At 49.4% G+C, this 26,088-nt stretch overlaps 6 protein-coding genes and 1 non-coding gene across 7 annotated transcripts; 5 read left to right on the forward strand and 2 right to left on the reverse strand.

The window, feature by feature from the left end:
* Window positions 1-26: 26 nt before the first annotated feature.
* J7337_002291 (putative NRPS-like protein biosynthetic cluster) lies at window positions 27-5,834 on the reverse strand (the record flags this gene model as incomplete). The annotated part of the gene is made up of 3 exons (XM_044820022.1): window positions 27-867; window positions 917-5,517; window positions 5,775-5,834. The coding sequence occupies 3 exons, from the start codon at window positions 5,832-5,834 to the stop codon at window positions 27-29; spliced, it is 5,502 nt and encodes a 1,833-aa protein (XP_044684322.1).
* A 1,804-nt stretch (window positions 5,835-7,638) lies between these two features.
* J7337_002292 (uncharacterized protein) lies at window positions 7,639-10,149 on the forward strand (the record flags this gene model as incomplete). Its single annotated transcript, XM_044820023.1, has 3 exons — window positions 7,639-8,183; window positions 8,238-8,397; window positions 8,455-10,149. The coding sequence occupies 3 exons, from the start codon at window positions 7,639-7,641 to the stop codon at window positions 10,147-10,149; spliced, it is 2,400 nt and encodes a 799-aa protein (XP_044684323.1).
* Window positions 10,150-12,117: 1,968 nt separating this feature from the next.
* Window positions 12,118-13,916, forward strand: J7337_002293 (uncharacterized protein; the record flags this gene model as incomplete). Its single annotated transcript, XM_044820024.1, has 2 exons — window positions 12,118-12,159; window positions 12,444-13,916. The coding sequence occupies 2 exons, from the start codon at window positions 12,118-12,120 to the stop codon at window positions 13,914-13,916; spliced, it is 1,515 nt and encodes a 504-aa protein (XP_044684324.1).
* Window positions 13,917-14,232: 316 nt separating this feature from the next.
* J7337_002294 (uncharacterized protein) lies at window positions 14,233-15,096 on the reverse strand (the record flags this gene model as incomplete). Its single annotated transcript, XM_044820025.1, has 1 exon — window positions 14,233-15,096. The coding sequence occupies one exon, from the start codon at window positions 15,094-15,096 to the stop codon at window positions 14,233-14,235; it is 864 nt and encodes a 287-aa protein (XP_044684325.1).
* Window positions 15,097-16,345: 1,249 nt separating this feature from the next.
* On the forward strand, window positions 16,346-18,865 carry J7337_002295 (uncharacterized protein; the record flags this gene model as incomplete). The annotated part of the gene is made up of 1 exon (XM_044820026.1): window positions 16,346-18,865. One exon carries the CDS (start codon window positions 16,346-16,348, stop codon window positions 18,863-18,865), a length of 2,520 nt encoding a protein of 839 aa, XP_044684326.1.
* Window positions 18,866-19,387: 522 nt separating this feature from the next.
* J7337_002296 lies at window positions 19,388-19,477 on the forward strand. The gene has a single exon. It is a non-coding gene; the product is annotated as a tRNA-Arg (tRNA).
* Window positions 19,478-20,155: 678 nt separating this feature from the next.
* Window positions 20,156-21,351, forward strand: J7337_002297 (uncharacterized protein; the record flags this gene model as incomplete). The annotated part of the gene is made up of 3 exons (XM_044820027.1): window positions 20,156-20,259; window positions 20,334-20,467; window positions 20,528-21,351. The coding sequence occupies 3 exons, from the start codon at window positions 20,156-20,158 to the stop codon at window positions 21,349-21,351; spliced, it is 1,062 nt and encodes a 353-aa protein (XP_044684327.1).
* Between the last annotated feature and the right edge of the window lie 4,737 nt (window positions 21,352-26,088).

A 26,088-nucleotide genomic window follows, 5' to 3' on the forward strand; every position in this document is an offset into this window, starting at 1 on the left:
CTTCATCACGTTGCATGTCGTAATTATCATCGAGGGTTCATATCACCTGCCAGATTCATATGCATGATGGCTTCAGCTGTCCAGTCCTCCTCGCTCTTCTCTCCCTTATTCTGCTGTTGCCAAAAGCTCACCTCTTCACGCCCGTCCACGCCTGGTAGCCGAATCTGGGGCGGCGCTTGACCGTTCCCTGGGATGGGCTCAGGTGGTGGAGGTGGTGCGTGGCCAGGAACAGGACGTCTGTGAACAAGGCCCTGCCCTTGCTCGGCACCAGTATACCGTGAAAAGTCAGGGATGTCGAATCCTTGGTCAGGCTGGTGAGAAAGATTCAGCTGCGTCGGTGGTCCAGAGCCTGCAGATTGAGGTGGGTGCTCAAACTGTGCGTGCTGGAACCCTGTCGGTGTCTCTTGATCTGGAAGCTCAGAGACCATCGTCTGTGTTGGCTCATATTCATGACGAGGAGTTGCCTGGTCATATTCCTCCTGCTCCAAGATCTGAGGAGCTGGCTCGACGTTTCTCAAGCTGGAAGATCCTGGTGCTGCACCGCCTCCGCTTCGTACGCTGACCATGGATGCCCTAGCCTGGTCCATAACGTCACCTGCAGTAGATTCCGCATCCATATCGCGGATGGAGAACTGTGCGAGGGTTCTAAGCTTTCGGCTGACCCAGCCGCCAAGAATCTTGCCGCGCTGTTTCTCTCCTAGTCGAGATCGTGGGAAGTCTCCCTTGTTCACAAATGCGACAATATCAACAATGATCTGATGCTCATTCAGGATGGCATTGACGATAACAGGGACAATTGATGCCAAGTACGGCTTGCGGTTGACTTCAACGAGAACGACCACTAGACCACCAGCTTGGAATACAGCACTGTGTTTTGTCAGCAGGTTTATTCATTGTTAAGAGCTTCATAACTTACCAGCCATTCTGCACAATATTTCTGTGGCATCGCTCCACGGAGTTCTCGATATCCATCGGGAAATGGCTCAAACCATTGATCTCGAAAGTCTCACCGATATTTCCGAGAACAAACAGAACCTGCATATCCACCAGAGCGCCGTTGGGTCCAATGGGTCGGCTAACATTGTGAAGGAATCCCAAGTCGCCTGTACGGATGTACTGAATGTTCGGATCTCCATCAACAGCTCGGCCGTCAAAGCGCTCAGCATCGAAAGCATCCTTGGAACCGTAGAAGGACTTGACACAGGCTTCAGAGTCAACCCAGATCTCACCATACTCGCCATCGAGACAGTGGACTCTGCTCTCAGGGTTGATGATGGCGATTTGTGTCGATACAGGAACCATACCACTGTCCTGTACCAGCAAGGCAAGAGGATCTGATTCAGGGTCCACAGGAATAACCAAGCCACGACGAAGGGCTTGTGTATCAAGCCACAGTTCGATCGGCTCAATGCACATGTAAGATCGCGATGCAACCATGGGGTTCAGGACGTGCGAATACACTGTGTTGATAGCGGTTCTGTCCAGACCAGCTCCAGCAAAGTGAAGCCTGACCTTTTGGAAGACATCAACTCTTGGTCGGCTCTCCGCAGTGATCATCATATTCTTGAGTTCGTGCAGCGTGAAACCCTTGGCTTGCATAGCAGCCATGGCATGGTCAAGCATCTGCGGTGTCGCATAAGTATCCTTAATCTTATATCTGGACAATGTGACAAAGAGAGACATGGGATTAGCCGCAAATTCCACTGGTGATAGGAGGTAGGTCGGTGTTCCGATGTAAATGCCCATTAACGCTGTATGGATGAAACCGAGACCAGTCGAGCTTCGTACACATCCGAGCACAGGCCTTGAACTGGTCATTTGGCAGGTTTCCTTCTGGACCTTGCACATGCCCATGATGGTGTCATGACCAAGCTGAACTGAAATACGTCGTTGGTCAGGGGTCCAGTATGTCCAAACAATAACAGGATAGCCCGGCCGGATCCAGGCTGGGTCAATGGTGAATCTCAAATCCCTCAGTCCACTGCTCTGCTTCGGCGGCTTGGTTGTGTTGTAGACCGAAGGGCTGGTGATTTTCAGAACCTGCGCTGATTGCTTGATATGACTGGCCACAGGCTTGACCTTGATAAGATGGTCCACCTCGGAGTTGACCAACACAGCCTTGACGTTGTAATCCGCCACGATATGGAGGAAAGCAGGAACATCCTCATTCAGTCGGTTCTGGTCGAGGGGCGCAATGGGAATGATGATGGCGCCCAAGCAGATACACGCATGGATGGCAAAAACAAACTCCTCTGAATGCGTATACATAAGGATGATATGGTCTCCAGGTCTCACCTTGACCTTGTTCTTCAGATACATAGCAACGGAGGCAACCTTGGTATCAAACTTCTTCCATGTAACGCCCTTACCTTCTCGACCTCTGCCGTCGATTGTGCAGTAGGCCAATTCTTCTGGCTGGCGGGCTACACGCCATTGAACAAGGTCAGAGATGCAGGAGAAGTTGTTCAATGGAGTTGATGTCCGGTCGTCAATAACCACTTCTCTTCTATCGACACCCGAGTATTGTTTGTCTGCTGGCAACAGAAACTCGGCACGCGAGTCTGAGGCCAATGGTGACCAAATACCACCCATAGGGTCCACGCCAATAGGAAGGTTAAGAACTGCATGTTCCACGCCAAACTTGACGTGCACACATGGAAGGTTGCCGAGATCGAATTCTCGGCGACAAAGCATGTTTCCAATTTCGCGTCGTCCATTTTTGACAACACGTGGCAACGTATTCGGTGCTGTGATCATAACGCAGTACAGTCTAAGATGATGCTCTCCAATGAGGACCTCCATACAACGCTCGGCCAACGACTCCAGGAGGGCAGTATCCGGTTGTCGTGGAGGCCCTCCAGAGGTCAACGGTGCCGTCGAGGCGGCTGCCGATTCCAACACCACAACTGGCAGGTGTTCATCATTGACAAAGACGTCAAATGCTGAACAGTCGTAGATCTTTGGAACATTCTTGACTATGCTCACAACGATATGTTGAACAAAGAAATACCGGTATTCGGCCAGTTCGTGCCCATGCTCAACCCACTCAACCTTTTGTCGAATGCGGTCTTCGTAGAGGCCTAGAACAAAGATTTTACCCTCAATAACGGTACCCAACAGACCAGTTCGAAGGAACTCGGGCTCCACAGGCTGGGGCGTGGGGTCACCTGGGTCGAACTTGTAAGGGCGGGCGTGGAAAATGAGCTCAGTGTTCTTTGGCTGTGCCCAGAAACCACCAGATAGAGAGGGAGAGTCTACCCAGATCTCACCCACAGAGTGGGGTGAAGCCAGTAAACCTGTTTCAGGATCGACCACACAGAGTGTGGCATCTGGTATGGGATATCCAAAGGCACCAACTCGAACCAACCTTGGATCTTCCGTCACCCTCTTGCGGGCCTCGTTTCCAATGGCCACTACCACAACTTCATTTGTTTTTAGAGCCTCGCGGTCCAAAAGAACCTCGCCAAGCTCATTCTTTGCTCTTTCTTCCGTTGTGGTGGTGCCTCCGCCACTCAGAAGGCTGCCAAAGCCATTGGAAACTGTGGGCTTCTCGGTTTCTTCCTTCTCTTCGCCATCTGAATCTGTCTCGTCTTCTAAGTCGAGCTTCAAAGGACAGCCCATGCGTTCTTCTCCTCCTAACCAGTCACGCACACTAATAACCATACCTCCATGCTCAGGCAGACAAAGCATGGGAGCAACAACCTCGCGAGCACGAGGGTTTCTTAATGGTCTGAGCCATCGATCAGCGAGAACTTCGTGAAACTGGCTATCTACTGTCAGGGTATCGATCAAGCAGAGTTTGATCATCTGGAAGTTTGGTTCCATTCCCTTCTTGAAGTTTCGGGTTATCAACGGCTCTTGCTGGTAATTATAAGCGGCTCGTTTCAGGCCAGGGTAGTCTGCGATCATGATGGTCGATTTGTACTTTGTAAGTAGATGGGCGTAGAGTCCGGGAACATCAACGGCTTTGTTGTCGAACCAAACAGTAGTATGGCCACCATACACCGTCAGCAGCACGCTCAGAATCATACCAATGCCCTGACGGGGGTCAAGGTATGAGACCAGAATCTCGCTACTTGCGCCACCACCAATCAGTCGGCCGTTCTTATCCCGCAGAGACGGATTGAAGGTATCCCCTGGACCGTTGCCTGGAATTGTAGAGATAATGGCGCTAAGACAAGCCATTTGGTGCATGATGGTTCGGTGGCTGAGAACAACGCCTCTCAAATCTCCAGTTGGTGCCCTCGAAAACTCGATGTATGCCAGATCGGGGACGACCAAGGGCGGGACGTCATCTTTCTTCTTAGGGTGATAACTACCGAACTCGTTCGTCTTCCACCACTCGACACCCTTTGGCCATGTCAACTTTTGAGTTGTGATATCTCGCTGGAAGGCTTTGAGGTTGTTGTCGGTGGTTAGGGCCAGATGGGCTTGTGTTGTGGTAAGAATGTGATTCAAGCGTTGGTAGTCCTGCAAGTCGTTGATGGGCACAGCAACAACTCCGGCGATGAAGCATCCCAGCAAGGCAATTGCAAAGTCAATGACTTCAGAATCGCGATAGATAAGCGCAACTCGATCGCCACGGTATAAAGAGCTCTTGTCTCTGATAACTTGTGCCACCTTCTCGGCTCTGGACGCCAGCTTGTCCCACGTAATTGATGCAATTTCCTTGCCCTTGCTGTCCAGTACCCAATATGCTGGTTTCTTGGCGATAGTTCGGCCTCTATGTCGAAGGACAGCTGCGATATTATCGAACTTTGACATTGGCGTTGAATCGTCATGGGGGTCTTGAATAGCGAAGGGGACCTCGCGAGGGTCTAGTGGTAGTTGGTATTCGAGGGCCTCGGGAGGTGGGAGATCGTTGGTTGTGAGCATTGGCGGCGCCATGGCGGCAGTAGGAGAAAAGGCATCGCTGGAAGAGTATCGCTGCTGAGGTCCTCCATACTCGATAGTTTGGCCCTGATCATAATGCTGCTGTCCCGCGAAGTCCGAGAAATATCCTTGCGAGTCGAGTAGCGTGGTTGTTCGTCCATCAGGTTGCTGCTGCGGTGGTTGTTGATACTGTTGCTGCTGATACTGCTGATCAGGGTATGCGCCTTGCTGCTCTGGTCTGAAAGCGTAGTCCCCCGATCTCATGGTACCGGTTCGGGTTTCAGGCTCAACGACGTGAGAGGGGGAGAAGAAGAGGGAGTCTCGGTGGGCAGCCGTTGATCCCGCAGCCATGGGACCTCCCGGTCGCAAAAGCGACGCCGGTGCCTGCTCCGGCGGAGGTCTCGGTGATTCTGAAGACGGGGCATAGCCAGAATGTGGTCGGTATATGGGTGAGTCTGGTGTATCGGGGATCGGGCCGCTGCTGGCGCCGAGAGAGGCATATGCAGCGGCGCGGTGGCCATCACCTGAAGGATGGGCCGAGTCATCGGGAGAGTGTATGCGTAGGCCAGACTGAGGTTCGGCGAGAGCAGCAATTTGAGGTGGAGGAGAACCGAGGAATTGAGAGAAGAGCTGAGTTCGTCGCTTCTGGTAGCTTTGGGCGCGTTAGTTTGAACGGTAAAGGTTAATGCCCGAGTCGCAGAGTTACTTGCCCCTTCTGTGTAATATCACCTTCCTACAGAGAACTCAAAGTTAGCCATGATATCTCGAAAAGATGATTGTTGATCGCATGCGACATCAACAAATGACCTTGAACCAAGCTCCAATGGCGTGCCGAAGCGTCCAAGCCAATGATTGGAATAAAGGTAGGAATTTGGTGAGCAATCAAGTGGCAGTTTACATACCTCAAGCTCGCGATCCAACTCTTCAAGGCGTTCTTGAAGCTCTGGATTGACTTCAGCCATGATGGATGGCGGTGTCGGGCGATGTGGCCGCTGCAAAGATGAAGGTTGGTGGGTTTATTTGAGGTTAGCCACGGACCTGAGTCTCACAGGTCCAGTGCCAGTCCGTCCAGTTGAAGGGACCCGACGGGATAGCAGAGTCTCGTGACGTAGTCTCAACTCAAGCCTTGGAGGGCGGGCAAGAGATTGCTCTTATTGGTTCTGTGACAGGGCCCGTTGGATAAAAGGGCGGGGTGCCCCTGGACTGTTTTGGCTGTATCACCATTCTTACCAGTTTTTTTAGCTGAGAATACGGTCCCTTGCGGGTTCATCCTCCCGTTGCCCCTCCTCTCTTGCAGCTCCAAGCATATGTTGGCCGCTAAATTTAGTGGCTGGTCACTGTTTTAGCGTGGCATTGGTTGCAGGAAGCAAGATATATATCCTTGAACTGAAGCTCCTCTTCTCAACAGGGTCGCAATCGTGGTATTCGGCAGGCTCGGTGCTTTAGCCAGTATCGTATCACTGAATCTAATATCCGTTTAGGAAATGCGCGCCGTTGTATATGTCATTCTCTTGGCCACATCTACTCCGTAATAGCTGTTACTTTTTGTATGGAGTATTCTATTTTAAGAAACCTGAGTTGGCTGTGATAGACCGCCTATGACTGCGTCGCATCAACCACACAAAGCAAAGTCCAGAATGTGTGAAACTGGACCTTATCTTCCTGATAGATCACCGCGATGTCAACAGATATGCAAATACTATATGTGCATTTTCATTTTACGACACTCGGATCCCCCAGAGCTCAGATGTAGGGTAAGCTATTTGAAGATCGGATGTCGGTGGTTCGAATCTCCGGGTCCACATTACACCTCTTCCCTCTCAAAAGCTCAAAATTTCCTTCCATTTTACTATTCTCACCATTCAACATGTCTTGCACTTCAACACAACCAGTCGAGTGCAGCGAACTTAAAACCTCTTGAGGGACTCTGAGGCATTTGCTAGACACCATGAAGTCATGTGTTATCTGGGTCAGCCTGGCTGATATGAACCGCGACATTTGCTGAAATGCAATCGAATCACCTACATGCTCATCACAATAGTATTTTCATTGGCATCGAACTTGCTTAATGACCTAGTCTCATGGTATGTCTATTGTTTATTTCTTTCATCGCAATTCTATTTCCATATGATGAGACACACATAACACAGACCTGTTCTGAACACTTGTGTAGAAAAACATGTTTTTAATCTGATCAAACCCTTTAAAATTCTCTTTGGCACTTGTTCTATTTCAGAGATCCAGTACTAACAAGGCCTCAGGATCTAAAATTGATAGAACATAGAAACCAAAATGGAGTCAGGCTTCGAAGCTTCGACTCTACTGGTTTGTTCTTCTTTTGTTCGCGGCTCCAAGTCGGGTCTCTTTGAGACAAAGACGGTTGAACGTCGAACACACCCCCTCCTCTAGTGAGGAGATGTCCTTGTTCAACTAAGAACCGCCCATCTTTTACGATTTACTCATGTTCGGGGCCTCGTTCTTTCGCATTGAACAAAGCCCTCGACGAAGACAATGTGCTGTTCCAGCTCTTACTGTATCTAAACTATCTTGTAGTAATAATATAAAGGATGCCACAGACTCGTTTCCTTAGTTCATCTTTCGTCCTCACCCAAGCAATTATCTGCTCCTGAACGCTCTTCCGCATAGCTTGAACAAATCGTCAGTTCTGGCAACAACGCATATCGATACCACTTCGCCAGTCCCAACAAGATCTGAACAGTCACCATAAAGCCTAGTAGTACCCGGCAAGTCTCAGGACATTTCCAGATGGATAATCTGTACAGTTCTGCCCCAGAGTATATGGGCAACACCTTAGCAGATATCAACCAACAGGTTTTGAATGGTATGGGTGATGACTACGACTACGACGGACTTTTCAACGAACAGTTCTCATCCGAAGATTTCATCAACTCGTGGGACTTTGGGGCAACCCAGGGCGTGGCTCCGAATACAGTCAAGGAAGACGCTCAGCTTCCAGTTGATCCTAAGCTCGAATCGACCGCCGACATTCCCGCCCCATCCGACCTAAACTCCATGTCGAATATGCCCAATGACATAGTAGCTCCTAAGCCTCATCAGCTACAGGATCCAGTTCCCATGCCAAAGACATCTTTGGCGCAGCAGCCCCGAACAGTACGCCAGCCTCTGGCACTACCCGTGCCTGTACCGGGAAATGCGTCCTCAGTTCATCAGCCTTTGGCACTACCTGTGCCTGTGATGGGAAATGCGGCCTCCAGTAGAGTTTCTCAAAGCGTTGATCTCGCAGCAAATGATCAATTTTCACTCTTTGACACTCGTGAACAAACAAACTCGTACTTATTATCCCCTTGCACGTCTTGTGAGAAGCACCAGCTAACCCGAACAAGGCACATTCCTCCCAATTATAACGCTTACAATTCCTATCAACCGAGTTATCATTACCCGGACAATGGTATCCAAGGGATCTACGGCCCTCAGGGCATGGCACAGTATCCCCTTCAACCTTCAGCCGCAATCAAATCTCAGTCTATGCACAAGATAATCCAAGTAAGCAAATGCGCAAATTGTCGTCAGGACCCTCATCCTGGCCCATGCTTTTCACAGACAGCTCCCCAGACTCCTCCCCAGGCTCGTCGGCCACCTCAACAAAGACTTCAGCAAGAACCACCCCAAGCGCCATCCCAAGAAACAGATGGACGACCAATTTGGTTGCAGACACCTCCTAAGCGCAAGCGAAATGTTGCATTTGACAACGATGAGGATGACGACTCCGACCTGGAAGGTCCCCGGAAGAAGCCTGGTAGAAAGGGACGGACCCTCAAGACTAAACGCGGAAGGGATAAAGATTTCGAGATTGGAATCAAGATGTATGGAATGTTCCGATTCCCGGAAATGGACTGGGTTTCGCACAGAAGGTTCAAATTTCTGTACTTGCCCACGGGACAGTTGGAGAAGAAGATTCTATTCTCGGCTGAGGACTTGAAGGACTATGTCTACAACTGTCCTCGAAACCCAAGGCTTTGGATCCAGCAAAATCCAGCGCAGTGCACAGAACGAACTATCGATGCTGATACTATGTGTCGATACGAGAACTGCCCTGATTCAAACAACACGATAAGACCTGGCTGGGTGCGCGTGGCGTTCGACGAGTTCCATCAGCTTACCTCTTGTGGTCAGAAGGATCCTTTCAAGATGGCTGGTGTTATGCACCTTTGGTGCTTCGAGCAGTGCATCGACCCCGTAGAGGTAATGGCAAATGGGAAGATGATGCCAGATGATCGCGACGACGAGCATCTCATCAAGGAAAAGTCGAACAAGATGGCCATCACTCGGGATTCTGACACAACGATCGTTAAGCATACGATCAGACCTTGGTTCAAAAAGCATGCAGGTCAACCACTACAAGCTCCTTACGCGAACTATACGGAGTCTCTCTCCTACGCGCTTGTCAAGCACCATCTGGATCATCAAGTCGGTGCTCGTGCCAGGAGCCGCGGTGGTCGCAACAAGGATAGACCGGAAAGCGAGCTGAAGACCATTGACGTTCACATGGGCCGCCTCGACTTCTGGGCCGCTCGCGACACTGCTTCCAGGAAGAAGAGGTCGGCGAAGCATTCTCGTGCTGCTGAACCTGAGCAGTTATATATTCCGGCGACCTCCAATGGACTTCCCCCGACACAAAAATCTGCTGAACTGACGCCATATGGCTCGACGAAGAACTTCAGCGATGTGCTAGAGAGTATTTCCGTTGCCAATAACTATGAGTTTGATTATAACGGAGTCATGCCGGAGGTGAAGAAGGAGGAGGAGCCAGTCAAGGTCGAGGATAGCTCAAAGTGGTCTGAGCCTGCCCCAGGGATCCAAAGAGTATCGATATCAATCAGCGATATTCTATCTCCCAGTGTTCTCCTAGAGCAGGAGGACGTTGTGCAGCCGAGCCCCAAAGCAGAGACTGGTCGCAAAGATCAGCCCATCTCGCCACTACGACGAAGCCCCCGCCTCTCAGCTGGGAACATTTCTGATTCTGTTCAGACCGAGACCAAGGCTACCACTTCCCCAGAAAAGGCGCAAGCCTCCGGCTTGGCTTTCCCTACGGCCCCTAAGAAAGTATCCGTGGCTCTGCCCTCTACACCAGAGGGCCAGAGAGCTGCTTCGTTGAGTGATAGTCTTTCCGAATCGCCATCCGCCCGACCAGTCAAAAACAAATCCCCTCGAGAAGGGTCTGGTCACGCTGGTGAGGAGACTCAGGGCTCACCTTTGAGGAGAAGCAGCCGAGTGAGCCCTAAGAAGAAGCTTTGAGGCAGCAGGTGGTGATGATCAAGGACTATTGAAAGTTGCTGGAGTCATGGAGTGGATGTAATAGTACGGTATCCCTGCTGGTTAGAGGACTACACAGGATATGGAGTTTTTATTGGGTTTAGAGGGTATGAATCAAAATCTATGGAGCCATGGGATGTGTCGTGTTTCTGCAATACCCCATTTCTCATGGTTCAGGATAACAGCATAACATAGCAATCAGTGCATTAGACTTGGCTTAGTATTCAGTCCGGAGTTTGGAGTTTATGTTCACCTTCCTGTTTTAGTATTAGAGAATCAAATTGTATACACGAATGAATAAGCTATGAGTTGCAGTGAGTGAAGTCGAGTGATCATGGAGATATCGAGAGAGTTAGTCTTGGTCGAAGAACCAGTTGTGTCGAGAGAGAACTTTGATCACCTTGACAAAAGGCTCTATAGATAGAACATTGCTCTTTATATTAAAGGCTCAATTCTTTGTGAATGGTTCGAGTATCGGGTCGAGTCTCTTTGTTTCTTCAACAATAACGACACCAGCATCATAGGACCTCTCTTTCAAGCCACAAGCTATAAGCGACAAAACGCACGGCTCAACTCAAGGTCCAGTCCCGATCTTCAAAGAAACCCAAGCCAAGCCAGGTCAAGTCAAGTCAAGGACAATCAAATCGTCTATCAGGCAAAAGGGGCCCAAGCTTCAACAAAGAACCTCGAGCTCCCCCAGGCTCCAGCTCGCCCGTTATAGCAGTGACGTTGTCCCCATCTGGTGGGGGAAGGGGAAGTAAGGGAACGACCCGTCCGTTGAGAGGGGTCGTCGGGGGGAGGGGGGTACGGGAACGCCGATGCAGGCTTACAAGCTAAACAAGGTTGAGGGCTGCTAGGACAGATCTGCGGCCTTGTAGCTGAGCCGGCATCTGTAGCTGTGAGTTGTTCGATATTGCTCTTTTGGGGGAGGAGGGAGAACGGGACTTGAGAGGGTGGCATGGATGCCAAGAGAGGAGAGTTGCGTTTCGGCGAGTGCGAGAACAATAAGTCGTGTGCTATATTTGAAGCTCACGTCTCTTGTCTTTGGGGCATATTCTTGACCTTCTTTGTTCAGATTCTTCAGTTCTACAAGTGACAGAATCATAAATATCGCTCTGCATCGCCCATACCCTGCCAAGCAGGATCAGAGCAAGGATCAACGTGGTCAAGTTCAGTCTATCGACAGGCGATATTCGGCGAGAGCGAAGCTATATCAGCACATCCCACTGCAATACATACATAGTCTGTCTACCTACTGTATCAGCTTTGGTAGCACACGGCATTGAGAGAGAAACGTTTTACGGCACAACGATAAATCCAATCACGTGTGCCATACCTTTCTTCCCTTTTGTTATTTTTCCGGTTTCCTCCAAGAGCTCGCCTGAGCTGTCGGTATTTGCATCACACATTCCACACATACCAGAGCAGAGCAGAGCAGGCCAAAAGAAGGGTTGCATCCCTTATCTGTCGGAGAATAACAGAGAGCTATCAGTGGTTAATTCTCGAATCAACTACTGCAAGTTAAACAGCTTCAGGTTCGTGGATCAACTAGATCCATCCAATTCCATCTCTCATTCCGGAATTTGTGGTCGGTCCTAACTTATTCTACTAGTTACAGCGGCTATAGCAGTGACGGAGACGGCGCGCAACAGGAACAGGTCCACCGTTTTTACTTTGCAGCTTGAACCTTTCAGGCGGTACCTTACAGGGCTTTTAGTGGGGCGACCACCTAAACCATCCCATTCTCCAAGCATCTCCATCTCCATCTCCATCTCATCCCGTCTCCCAGGGCCCTCCACATCCACATCCACATCCTAGATTCCAGGGCAGGCATCAAATCGGCCGAGTTCCATTGATACAACTGTCGTCGCTCAATTGTCTCTCTCTCCTTCTCTCTCTCTCATCTCTACTCTCTTCTTTATCTTCTTTCTCTTCTCCCAAAGGCAAATCATGGGAGCCGAAGTCAAGCCTGCTTTGCAGGTGATTGTATTGGTACGTATCATCAAACGGTTAACAGCCTATCCCGATCCCTCGTTTGTTTACATGTGCACCGTTACATCTCCAAAAACCAACCAACACCCACTGAGGTTCACCTGTGATATCAGAACGGTTTTTGGTGCATGACGACCAGAAACACAACACAACACACCGGATCATGTCGTGATTCGTGGTGGCGTTTGCCTTGCCGCATCCTAATACCCTATTTCATAATTCGGCTTCTCTCCACTCACTCATATGAATAATTCAGCTGAACTCTAGCTAACCTTCTATCACAGGGCTCAGGAGGTGGTCCTCAAGAATCAAACACCACTGCTTTTCTAGTCCGATCTGTTGCCCAAAAATGGCATCGTGGCTCTATCGTCGCCGTCGATGCTGGCGTCCATCTCTCTGCCATCACACGTATCATGGAAGAATCGATACCTTCTCCGCCACCTCCTCCTCCCTTCACACTCACCACTGGCCCCTTTGCAGGTCTTGAGCTACCTTACTCGTCACCTTCTGCTAATGCATCCCACATCACTCGATCTCTTGTCGACACATATCTCATCACTCACCCTCACCTTGATCACATCTCTGGCTTTGTAGTCAATACTGCTGGCTTCCCAGGCACAAGGCCAAAGAAACTGGCTGCTCTACCAAGCACAATCCAAGCTTTCAAGAATCACATCTTCAATAATGTGATATGGCCAAACCTGAGTGATGAGAACAACGGAGCTGGTCTGGTGACTTATATGCGATTGGTTGAAGGTGGTAGTCCGACACTCGGCGACGGTGAAAGTAGGGGTTACATCGAAGTTGCAGACGGACTCCTTATCAAGGTTTGGAGCGTAAGCCATGGGCATTGCCTCGAGAAGCATAGCCACAGGGGCTCGACGTCAAGTGCATCTACTCGCTTCAGCAGCCATGATGCATCCATGCCACAGGGCCCCATCGCGCGCTCAGCATCTTACTACCCGGGATCTATTTCCCTGCATCGAGGGTCACTCATGATCCCCCAAAACAGCTTCAGCCCTGTAACCAATGTATCGGAACAGGAGCAAATTTGCGTCTACAACTCAAGCGCCTACTTCATCCAGGACCCCACCACCCACCGCGAAGTCCTGATTTTCGGAGACGTTGAGCCTGATAGTATATCGCTAAGCCCGCGGAATCTGCATATTTGGCAACAAGCTGCCCCAAAGATCGCCGCTGGTAATCTCAAGGCTATCTTCATCGAGTGCAGCTACGACGAGTCGCAGGCCGAGGATCGTCTGTACGGGCACCTGAAGCCCCGTTATGTCATCGAGGAGCTGCGTGCCCTGGCTCATGAGGTCGAAATCGAACGCAAGTCGCATTACTCCGAACCTAAGAAGCGCAAGCGCATGGGCAGCACGACTGACGAGACTCCACGACGAAATCCTTCTATCGCGAATCTCACCTCTGAAGACCCCGTGTCTCCCAGGACCATCAAGGCTTCGACACCGGATTACGTTCACCCTGGTATTGAAACACCTCCTACACCGCATCTCGCTTCGCCGACGGCTGAGTTGACGCTCAACCCATCTGATTCCTTCACATCTGTGCCCAAGATAAAACGGCCCCTCGAAGGTCTCAAGGTTGTCATCATCCATGTCAAGGATCGACTTGATGATGGACCTAATGTTGGAAACACCATTCTGAAACAGCTGCATAATTTTGAGAGCGAAACGGAGTCGCCCTTGGGATGCGAATTTATCATCTCCCATTCTGGTCAGAGCATCTATCTCTGAGCACTTCATCTACAGGCGTTTGCACTTTTTTGCTTTCTCTGGCATTTAGCCATATATGATTTCTTCTGTTCTATAGCACCTGGCTATAAGCTCCGTGGGCTTGTGCTACTGTTTGGGTTTATGTTTGTTAAATATTTTGCTTATTTGAGGCGACGGTTTGGTTTATGAGTATAGCTCAGGGAATGAAAGGTGGGCATGTATCACTCCTAGGGAATTGTATTGCATGATTGTCATTTTGTTATTAAGCCTGGTTTCCGGGCTAGTTTATTCTATGTATTTGGTGTTTGGTCATGAATGAATATATACCAAGTCTGGCTTAGTTCTTTTGCTTTTGTATCCTTTCAACTCCCTCTTGGCCACCGACGTCCTTATCAAAATCTGTTCTGGGGATCTCAAACGCCTCAGTAACCCTCGCATATGTGATTCCTCCTAACCGGCTGACTGGCTTCAATACGCCAGGATCAACCATATTCTTATCCTCATTCAACGCATCCTCTCGAACCCAGAAGCGAGTTCCCTCGAAAACGGCCATGCAGCCCGACTTGTTTCCAGGTCGTGCCTTGCTGTCGAACTCCTTGAGCATGTCGAGCTTGCACTCAATGCTGACAATAGCCTCGCCCACTCGAGCACACTTGACGGTCTCACAGTCGTACTTGGGTGTCAGGCCTGAGATATCCCACTCGGATACATCAGCAGGGGCGTTGACACTAGCTGAGTTTGCGGCTTCGATGAAGTGCTCTGAGATGATGTTGATAACACACTCGCCGGAGTCGGAGACGTTGCGAAGTGTATCCTTCGCATTTTCTAGTCCAGAGGCGAAACCAACAACAAACATGGGCGGGTCGTGGTTCATCATGTTGAAGTAACTGAATGGAGCGAGGTTCTTCTTTGTACCGTCGGGAGCTTGGCTGCTCACAAAAGCGATAGGACGCGGTACAATAGCAGAGATGAGAAGCTTGTAGTTGAACCCCGCAGGGCGACCCTCCTCGTGGGGATCTATGGTGACATGTTTCTTATCGCCATCATCCTTGCCCAACTTATTCGCACCCTCACCAAAAGTCCAATCCGCGTCAACAGTCTTGGTGTAGCGAAACTGAGACTTGGCATCCAGCTCCGGTCTCGAAGCCTCGACCCCCTTAAAATCCGGGTGAGGATTGCGCTTGATGATTGCGTCACCCATGATGAATCGAGAGGTTGGAAATATCCGCGATGAGTGAGTTGTGAGCGGTTTAAAGATGCGACGCATGGGAAACTTGGCTTGGGTTAAAATAAAAGTATGGGGATATTCGGAGGGGCTCGGGGTTAGATGTTGATTCCGGGGTATCTTTTCTATGGAAGTTCATTGGTAATGTTGCTTGCTAAGATCGTTTGTAATGCGTGATAAAGCAAGTGGATTGTCTGTTTTCTCCACTGGTACTGGCTTTGAGTGAGGTAATTGATTGAGTACATTTCGAGTCAGGTATAGAGCCTTAGTTCTTAACTATGATTCGAAGGGAGCTTACTAGTTTCGGAAATACGGAATAAGAGATGTGCTCTTATAAGTGGTGGTTACTTTAATAAGAGAAGATCACTTCCTTGATACATGATGTATGATGTAAGTCAATCATTGTTGCTCGTGGATATTCTCCTGCAACGGATGAAGCCAATACTGCAATACCGTCGAGATTGCTCACAACCTGACTAATTACTAACTTTGGACCACCATCAAGATTCTTGTGATCAATCATCATTGGCTATCAACTCCAACTGTCCTACTGTGTGGTGTGCGATGGATAGTACTTTGAGCTGACATCAGAACTCAATATGGATGACTAGATATCACCTACATGCTTAAGAGCCAGATAATAACAAAGGTATACGAACTCCAATAACAACATAAAGAGAGAGTGATACCATATCAACCATATCTATTTAGGGGATCATAATCTATTCATATTGATAGATTCGCAAGATTATGGTGTTCCAAGTGTAGGGTAGCCACCTTACATAATGCAATCACTGTAACCATTTCATGTGACAGCGCGAGCTAGTGTAACGCGGAAAGAGGAGTCATTCGCCGCGTCTGACTCTAGAGAAAAAAAAAGTTGATGGTAGATTTCAAGCCGAAATATTATATCGATTACCTATGACTTAAGCAGATGATGCATTTTTGTATCACGCCGAATTCCCTCTTAACTCTTTAAAACTCTCTCATGCAAACATGGGGCACTCGACGCCTCGCACATTTATTCAATTCTTGTAGCCGTCCATTACCACCCACTTTTTCATCAACTTCACCTGGACTTTATTTCTGCAGACGAGCCTGGAACGGTTCAAAGCCAAAAGTAAAGTCTCGAGCTTTCAGAAAACCCCGCCTATTCTCTGAACCTATCGTGATACCAAAACCAACCCCAAATCCAAATCTAAGCGAGAATTCTGCTGGTGCTCCAATGACGACTACGGTTGAGATCGCTTCGGCGCCCACCGTGGATACTCCCGGAACTTGTCTCTTTGTCCACAGCGATAAACGGGCGTATCTGTTTGGCCGACCCGAAGAAGGGACTCAGCGCGCTTTCCAGAGCAGGAGACTTGGAATGGGAGCAACAGAGCAGGTCTTTCTCAGCGGCAGTGTCTCGTGGGAATTGGTTGGAGGTCTCTTCGGCTATGTTCTCACAGTTGGTGGCGCTCTAGAGGCGAGTAGGGAACAGACGGCATTGATCAATGAGGAAAGAAAGAGCAAGGGCCAAAAGTTGACGAAGCAAGCTGCTTTCGAAACCATTCACATCCATGGTGGCGAGAATCTAAACCACACTCTCGCCGCATGCCGTCCCGTCATTTTACGTCAACCGATCTCTGTGCGCACGCATGAGCATAGAGAAAACACTCGGCTTGAGACAATCGAGAGCATAGAACCCGACTGGAAAGACGACGTGCTCCGTGTGTGGAAGATTCCGATTCAACGAGATCGCTCCAGCAGCCCAAAGAAGCGTCGCAGGTCGAGCGCCATCGCCATCAGTGAAGACCAAGAGGAAGCACAGTTCAAAGAGTGGTCACCACTTTCAGACCCTGAATATGCGACCACTCTTGTTGAGAAAGTCATGTTCAATGGAAGACTCAAAGGAAACGGCATGCTCATCCCTGTCAAGCTGAGCGAGGTCAAGCCCAAGGATACTACTATCTTTATACGGGAGGAAGGCAAAGCAAAGCTTTACAAGGGTCCTAGACCTGGCGATGGGTCAAAATTGACAGAGCCGGATCAAATTGTTTGGGTATTCCCCGAGAAGGAGACTCAAATCGATCGCAGCGGGGATATCCTCAACGTGACACATCGACCACTGCCCCCAACAATCTACAGCCAAAGCTCCATGTGCTACATCGTCAAATGCCTCGACCGCCGCGGAAAATTCAATCCTCAGAAGGCGAAAGAGCTTGGAGTACAGGTCACTGACTTCAAGCAACTGACTGCGGGCAATACTGTAGTGACAAAAGATGGCGTTACTGTAACCCCTGAGCAGGTCCTTGGCGAGACTCAGCCCGGACAAGGATTCATTCTCGCCGACATCGAATCTCACGACCTCATTGACTCATTCATGGAGCGACCTGAATGGTCTAACACGGAATTGATGTCTCATGTGGCTATTGTGTATTGGATTCTCGGCCCAGGAATGGCAGACGATGCTAGAATCCAGAAGTTTGTGGATGAGCACCCCACGATGAAGCACTTCTTCTGCGCTCAAGACACATGCCCCAATATGATCTCTCTGGCTGGACCTGGGCAGTTACAGACCAAGCTACGTAGGGTCGACCCTGAGAGATTCACTCTCCTCAAATTCGATAACGATGTCAAGGGAGCCATGCCAAATGGATCACAGGTTGAGTCTGGCCGGACAGGAACCAAAATTGCGCTCATGCCCCGACTCAAATTCGGCGAGGGCGAGATTGCCCCGTTTCCTGATCTCATGGAGGCAGCTCAGTCTGTCAGTGATGAGATTCTAGAACTGGCACGAAAGGCTCGTGAAGAGACATCTGATCCCGAGTTCTTGCGAAAATTGGAAGAGGACGAACAAGATATTCCCAATCGTGATGCTGAAATCATCCCCCTTGGGACTGGCTCTTCAATTCCAGGCAAATATCGCAATGTTTCGTCAACACTGATTCGGGTACCTGGTATTGGAAACTATCTTCTCGATGTTGGTGAGGGCACCTTGGGTCAAATCCGACGGCTCTTTGGAGAGGAGGAAACTGGAAATATACTCCGAGATCTCAGGTGCATTGTCATCAGCCATCTTCACGCTGATCATCACCTCGGTACTCCCAATATGATCAAAGCCTGGTACGAGCACACCATCGAGGACACCAATGCCAAGCTAGCTATATCCTGTATATCAAGATACAAGGCGCTCTTGGAAGAGGTCTCTCAAGTCGAGGATATTGGTTTCCACAGACTCCATTTCCCCCATTGCAGCAGCACCAAGCCCGATAAGTACAACACCGGCCCCTTCATGATCGATAACGGAGACTTTGGGCTCCGTGTTATCAAGCGCATCCCAGTTCCTCACTGCTGGCTCTCCTACGGAACAGAACTCGAGCTCACATCCGGTCTCCGCATCGCATACTCAGGTGACTGCCGTCCCTCAAACGAGTTCGCTCGGGAGTGCGAAGGTGCCCACCTCCTTATCCACGAGTGCACGTTCGACGATGACATGCTGGCTCACGCTAAGAAAAAGGGCCACTCTACAATGGGCGAGGCACTAGAGGTTGCGCGCAAGATGAAGGCTCGAAGGACGCTGCTCACGCATTTCTCGCAACGCTATGTCAAGGCTGATTCTTTGAAGAGAGATGAGAGAGGTCAGGCTGGTGAGGCACTCATGGCTCTTGATCTTATGAGTGTTAAGCTGGGCGATTTCAGGAAGGCTGCTGCTTTCCAGCCTGCTATTGCTATGCTCATGGCGGATGCAGGTGACAAATAAGGTCCTCGGTATGAATAGACTTGTATGATAAGGGAAAGTATAGAGTTGTAACGCTATATATGACCTGTTGATGATGACTGCTTATTGTTCGAAGTAACTCGGGCTGTTCATGTCTGCAGAGCCTTAGGAACAGAATAGATGCGAGTTTCTACTATAGGAACATGTCTCGAACTGTTCACAGCCGTCAACACAACACAAACTTTGAATGTACAATAATAGCTTTGTAAATTAGAAGCTCACTAGATGTTGATTGATAACTAATACCAATTATACGTTCTATCCATATCGAGGCATCTCCTCTAGGGTGGCCGCATATGCGACTGAACACAGAACATTCAGCATCACCACAACTCCACCCTCGAAACAAGCTTTCAGCCAACTCACAACTCAAACAATCGTTCATCAACAACATATCCAAGACATTCCTACCATTCAAACATCAACAACAATGATCTTACACGTCACTGTGCAAATCTTGGAAGAGAATAGTGATCCCGCTCCTCATCGGAAATAAAAGGTTCCGGCCGCGTGGCCTAATGGCTAAGGCGCTAGATTTCGGTCTCCAGCTTCCGAACTCTCTAGAGATTCCAGGTTCGAATCCTGGCGTGGTCGCTTACTTGCTGGAATTCATCTTTTGCTGAATGGAAACTCGTCGGCATTGTATTTTTGCAGATCCGGTACTCAGAGTTGGGGACTCGGGATATCAACCCGCCAATCGCGGCTTGTTGATTTGCTGCTTAGGATTTTGGTATCTCTTGGGTGACTGATATCATTGCTCCGATAAGGGACCGACCCCGATACAGATTGACCCTGATATGTCTTTTGGACTTCAAGCTGTGTCTATTATACAACAATTTCTACCAGAAATTCTATGTTAATTCTAGAGATATTCAGAGATATTCATCTCTACTCGGGACTCGTCCCGATTCTCCTTATGCGTAACCCCACGATTTATAGCCCGGGCCGGGGTTGTATGTACGTAAATTAAGCCATGTGCCGGCTCCGAAAGCGGGGACTCTCCTGCGGCTACGTTAGCTTATCGTCGCGTTTATTCAGAGCAATCCCCCTCCACCGGATTTTTTTGTCCCACGAAGTGGTCATTCGGGCATTTCTAGTCCACAAGAACCCCTCTAGCGGTCAATTAATAGTTTACCTTTGCCTCGCCTTGCTTTGCTTCAGGTCAGGTAGAGCCTTGTCTGTTTTCCCCTCCCGCCGCCCTCTTGCTCGCGAGCAACTCCCCTCGTTATCTCGAATCCGACAAAGACTCCGTCCCGTATCTACACACAGAACATGTCGGCCTCGCTACCAGGCGCGCGGGAGCTTCCCGCTTCCCAATATGACCTTGAAACATACATGGGACGGGTACGCCATACAATGGGCATTACAGACCCTACGTAAGTCCAATTGCTGAAACCCTGAGCCTCCAACCTCAAATATAATGAGCTGACCGTGCTGGCGCATTCTCCAGGACCCTGTTCGCGGGCAAGACCGGACTCGAGGCGGCCAAGAAGCTGGTGACGGATTACAAGACGGGAAAGATCGAGCACATGTCCCCATCTTTGTGGCATGCCAAGAAGGTTGTTGACTCTACGCTGCACCCTGGTATATATGGCCCTGGCAGAGTGCAATCGTGACGCCAGCTGACGAGATACTGTGCAACAGACACCGGCGAGCCCGTCTTCTTTCCCTTTCGAATGTCCTGCTATGTCCTGACCAACCTCGTCGTGACCGCCGGTATGCTTCAACCTGGCATGGGTACAGTCGGCATTGTTGGATGGCAAGTCTTCAACCAGTCCCTCAATGTCGCATTCAACACTGCCAATGGCAACAAGTCCTCCCCCATGTCGACCGAAGTCATGATCAAGTCATACCTCTCCGCCGTGGGAGCTTCTTGCTCTGTCGCTCTTGGTCTTAACGCCATTGTGCCTCGACTCAAAGTCACACCCTCCACCCGCCAAATCCTCGGTCGATTGATTCCCTTCGCTGCCGTTGCTACAGCCGCTGGCCTCAACACCTATCTCATGCGCCGGGACGAGATCGTCAAGGGCATCGATGTTCGACCTGTACTGTCGGATGATGACAAGCAGAAGCTCATCGCCGAAGGCAAGTCGGAACGAGACGTACCCTCGCTGGGCAAGTCTCAATCTGCTGCCAAACTCGCTGTGTATCAAACCGCAGCCAGTCGAGTCTTCACAGCGTCTCCTATCATGGTTCTTCCTCCTATGGTCTTGTACCATATCGAGAGTAGGCAAGCTTGGTACAAGAACCTTATGCAAAAGGAGTGGGTGCGCTCACGACCAGCACTCGTCAAGGGTATTCCCCTGGGTATCAACTTGAGCTTGATTGCCCTCACCTCCTTCGCCGTCCTTCCTTTCGCTCTGGCTGTCTTCCCACAGCAACAAGAAGTGAGCGCTGAGTCACTCGAGCCTGAGTTCCATGGCAAGGGAGGTAAGAATGGCAAGGTTGTTTTCAACCGTGGCCTGTAAACAGCCTCTGTTGCATAGCGCAGAAACCCCTTTAGCATGATGGTCGTGAGAACGATTGCACATGATGCCCAATCTCTCGTGACACCATGCTGTTTGAACAACAGTAGAGAGGTTTCCCTGAGATCTTGTTGAGAAGGCAAGTTGTCGCTGGTTAACAAACCAGAATAGCCTCAAACTTGCACGAAAGAATAAAAGGGTGAAACAGCTTGTCCCCTGGTTGGTTTGAAAATACAAGAGACAACGAGAACCGTACAGGCGGCGTTTATAGTGTAGATAGAGATTCTTTGCAACTTTGAGAGCGTGCTAGGTCTGAAATGTTATGCAGGAAACACAAGTAAAGGAGCTTCTCAGAGCCAAAAGTTGCTCGCTTTAGCCACTAGAGCTAGACTTGACTGTATCATTAGATATTAGATGAATGGATTCATACAACACCCATTATAAAGAGCGCAATATGTTGTAAACTATACACTTCTTGACCTAGATCTTACGACCTATGCTGACTGGCCCTCTTGATGAACATAGACAGCTGTTGAAGTCTAGGGTTAGCTATAAGGGTGCAGTCGGCAGCCTAAGGTTGCTCTTTTTACCTGTCATATTAGAATAAGACAAAATGATTCTGTTGAAACACAGCCAATAAAGTATTGGTGTAAAGTTCACCAAACCAATATCATCAATGCCGGAGAAGAGCCTTTGAAGTCTAGTGATTGCACATTTCGGTCAGACAGTCAAACTATCGCCACCGGGATCGACAAGGCTAGCCCAGGCTAGATGCTGAGCCGACGCGTCGCGCCTGTTGAAGGAATGTAGCCAAGCAAATGGCAGGACTACATATCTTGTGATAACCAAAAAAAGAGAGGGGTAAAATCTCTTTGCTTTCATGTCGACAAGAACAAAACACACTCATGTTTGAGATAGGACTCCACAGGAATATTCGTGAACTGTCTAGATAAGGGCTATTCAAAGTGACATGGCCATGGAAGTTGGTGACGATTCTTGGTGGGGCGTATTGGTTGGTAGGTTGGCAATAACGGAGTGGCAGTGGCCTTGGATGGGGCAGAAGTGACCACTGCTGAGACTGTTAACACAAGGCGAAGCAGGAAACGCCGAGTCAAAAGCTCATCCCGTTCGTTGTCTTCTGGGTTTGATGAAACGGGGGTGCCTAATACTAATTTGATGAGGAGGATTTGGTCAAGTACCGTAGCGTCTCGGTTCGGCAAGGACCACCTATGAATAGCAACGGAATGATGGCCGTGATGAGACTGAGGATGCGAAGTTTGATGTCCTCATAATAGACCTATCGCCGTCAGTAAGGAAATGAGACCCAGCCAACAGGAAACCGTATATTGAGAACCCCAATCAGGTTCGTGGCGCACAGTGGGGTGCCCTTGGGCTGAGAGTAGCAAGGAACGCCCTCCGCCAGAGTTGTCACAGTTAATTCAAGACATACATAGAAGATGCACACTGTTGGTTCATCTCTAGAGATAACGCAGTAACGAGAGAAAATATACCTGAGATGCAGTTCACTATCACGGTACAGAGAATCATTGGCAGCCCACCAAGGGCAACAAAGTCCTTGGAAAGAATGCATTTGGGGTTGTTGGCCTCCATAACTATGCTCGAATCTGTAATTGGAGGGTCCAAGTCAAACATTCTGGAGCCGGGGAATAGTGACTGGCGGATAGGAGGGATCCATCGCCGAGGCGGGAGACGGGCTAGACGGGCATGTGCCGCAAGAGTGGACGAGCGTGTGCACCTGAGTGAAATGGTACGAATAAGTTCTCGAACACATTGTTCAGTAACCAAGTCCAGCCAAGGTTGTGAGTATGCTCGTGCTTCCCCCGAACAAGACTCGGGAAGTGACATGATCAATTTTAACGCTATTGTTTGTTGTATGAGCTCCCTTCAGGCTCCTCTCAATATGCGGCTGGCTGCGACGAATGATGTCGGAGGCCGTGGGCTGACTGAACCTCTCATCAGCCCAAGACATTGGGTCAGCAAAAGTCCGGACGGTGTCCACTGTCGACTGATCACTGGTGGTTATGCTGAAGTGTGGTGCAGCGAGGCTCTGGAATTGTAACGGCTGCATGCCCGGAACGATTCGAGACAGAATTGGTGGCATCCGTCCCCTCTCTGCAAGTGTGGGGTGCCTTGTCCGGGGTCTTCAAGGGCTGAGACGACGGACAATTGTACTTTCAGAGCCATGGATAGCAGGCATACAGCCAAGCTGAAGGTGAAATAGGGGGGCTATAGTGACACAGAGCACTGCTTGTCATGTAATGGATATACATACCAATGCCAACAACCTTGGCCTCAGACAGTTCTTTCCGACATCAACAAGTGTCAGCAAAGAGCGAGCACTTCGACATGCACCAGAAAAGGCACGGGGTTGTTGGAGGGTCTTGGGTTGGCTAAAAAGGCCCACCGCCAGCGTCACCCTGCCCTGGGGCGAAATGCGTACCAGATCTGATGCTCTTTAAGGTGCGCAAAGAGTGAAAGTACAGAGTGCTAGATTCTTCGAGACGATTAAAGTTGAACTCTCTTTCAAGCGGTAAAGAGGTACCAACGGGCAAACCGAACCGTATTTGCAATTGTCCCTGACTTGCCTGTAAAGGGGTTCTTTTCCCCGTCATCAAGCAGTCAAATTCCAAATCCTGCACGAAGGAATTGTATGAACAGACACCTGTGTGATTGTTCTTGGTCACCTTTAGGTTAAGTGATAGTAGGTACTGTATGGATACTGTTTGGTGTGCATGCTCCGTAGGGTGTGGGTTCTGTGTGTGTTTCTGTGCAGTAGGGTCGCGTTTATGGCTGCCCTGTGAATGGATCTCTCATGACGTATATCCGATATGTTATTAACTGCTTGTTCCCATCAAATCGTCGAGATAAGAAGAAGAAATTGTTGATTTTGAAGACCGTGGGTGGATGAACACAAGTCGAGTTTTGTTTCTCGGCAAACTCTGTACAAGCTCAAACGAATGATGATGATGAAAAGTCCCAGTGTCGGTCCAGGCACAACCAATTTTTCTTTCGGAACACAGTCTGAGTGTCGGGAGGGAGCGTTGTGTACTTCCATCATGAAACCTTGGAGGTACCGAGGCGTTTAGACGCATGCCAGAACCATACGTGTGATACAGTAGTAGTACTTTGTGGGCCACACCTTTGTTGTACCTAAGGCATCCGTCACAGAACGGGCTCTCTTTCCAGCCTCTCAGGTCATCCTCACACCTGCCATCATGACACGAAAAGCCAATGACAAGGCACGTCAAGTAACGATGAGGATCTACCTGAAATACTAAAGCGATCAAGGGATCAAACTGGTTTGTTTGTTATGTTTATTAAAGTACCGAGATCTGTACGTGTCATATCGTCATCTGGACTGATTTTAGTGGCATCCAATGTTTCTGTTCACACGATGGTCCCTGCTCTTCCTCACATATGTTTGAAAGATTTATTCCAGATTGCCTAATAAGCAAGACAGCCGAGGATATTCTAGCGACATTGCAACGAATCTCATCTCAGATGATATAGAGAGTACTCTTGTTTTTATTTCTTTTCAGATACGGGATACCTCTTCGAGGTCAAGATTAGATATTACTCGTTGTTCTTCCACAGCTGAAGTTACCTATCATTCCGCAGCCTCAACCTCAGGAGCAGACCTTGGCAGAGGATGGCGTTATAAAGTTTTAAAATATCATTCTGAATTTTTCACACTTTACCTAAGTCTTTCTCTCTTTTATGATCAATACCCTAACTTGTGGCCTTTCGTTTACCTCGAGAATTTGAGCCAAAGTGATGAATCAAGTATCCGAGCTTTGTCACTCACTGACAAGCACAAGCGTTTAGCACTTTGCCTCACTTGGCCGGGCATCTTCCCCAAAACAACCCTTTCCACTCAAGCCCTGTAAGTGATGGACCCTGGTTTTCCGACTGAGGTGCCCTGGGCCTGGAGAGCCGAATCGCGACGTCGCCACGGTACGATAAAGTACCTCTGTACTCTGTATTTCCTGCCCAGTTCCACTGGAATTCCGCCTCTTCTTCTTCTTCTTCTTCTTAACCCCAAAGTCGTAACCCGAGAGGAGAAGAGGAGAGGAGATAGAGCACAACACAAGCATCCATGAGTGACAAATCCCACACACTCCTTGATGGGGACTGAGCCCAGTCCAGGTGTTGAGGATGACGCCAAAAATACATGCTACCACTAGACGTCACCGCCTGTAGGAAATGTACTCACCAGCAAATCTTTATCTGACCAACGTCACCCAAAATGGATCCCCTCAAATCTGCCCCGGCCACCCGTAACTTTGGCCAACGCTTTTTCCAAGACAAATGGGATGCCCGTGACGCCTTCAATCGGGCTTGGATGGACTCTTCAAGTCACTCCACTGTCTGCCTGCCTTTTGGCTATGACCCTCGCCTCGCCCATTTCATCCCCACACATTAGTCTCAGTTCTCGAGAGAAAAGCAAGAATATTCTAAACCCAACGAGACGTGACCTGCGATAAGCTGAACTTAAGTGGACTGCCCGGGCTCCTGCTACAGTGCCCCTTCGTAACCTTGACCCCTAAATCACACGCTGAGGCCACTGTACCTAGGTCACTGGCCTTCGCTGGACGAGCGCTTTTTTCCCACCCTTCGCCCTTGGTTTCTCTATTCCGTCTGGGCACACCTACCTATCCTATCCTGTCCTATCCAATCCTCCACCCTCACCACCAAAACGATTCACCAAACTAGGAGGTG

This window comes from Fusarium musae, chromosome 2 (assembly GCF_019915245.1).
Source record: "Fusarium musae strain F31 chromosome 2, whole genome shotgun sequence".
In the NCBI taxonomy this organism is placed as follows: domain Eukaryota; kingdom Fungi; phylum Ascomycota; class Sordariomycetes; order Hypocreales; family Nectriaceae; genus Fusarium; species Fusarium musae.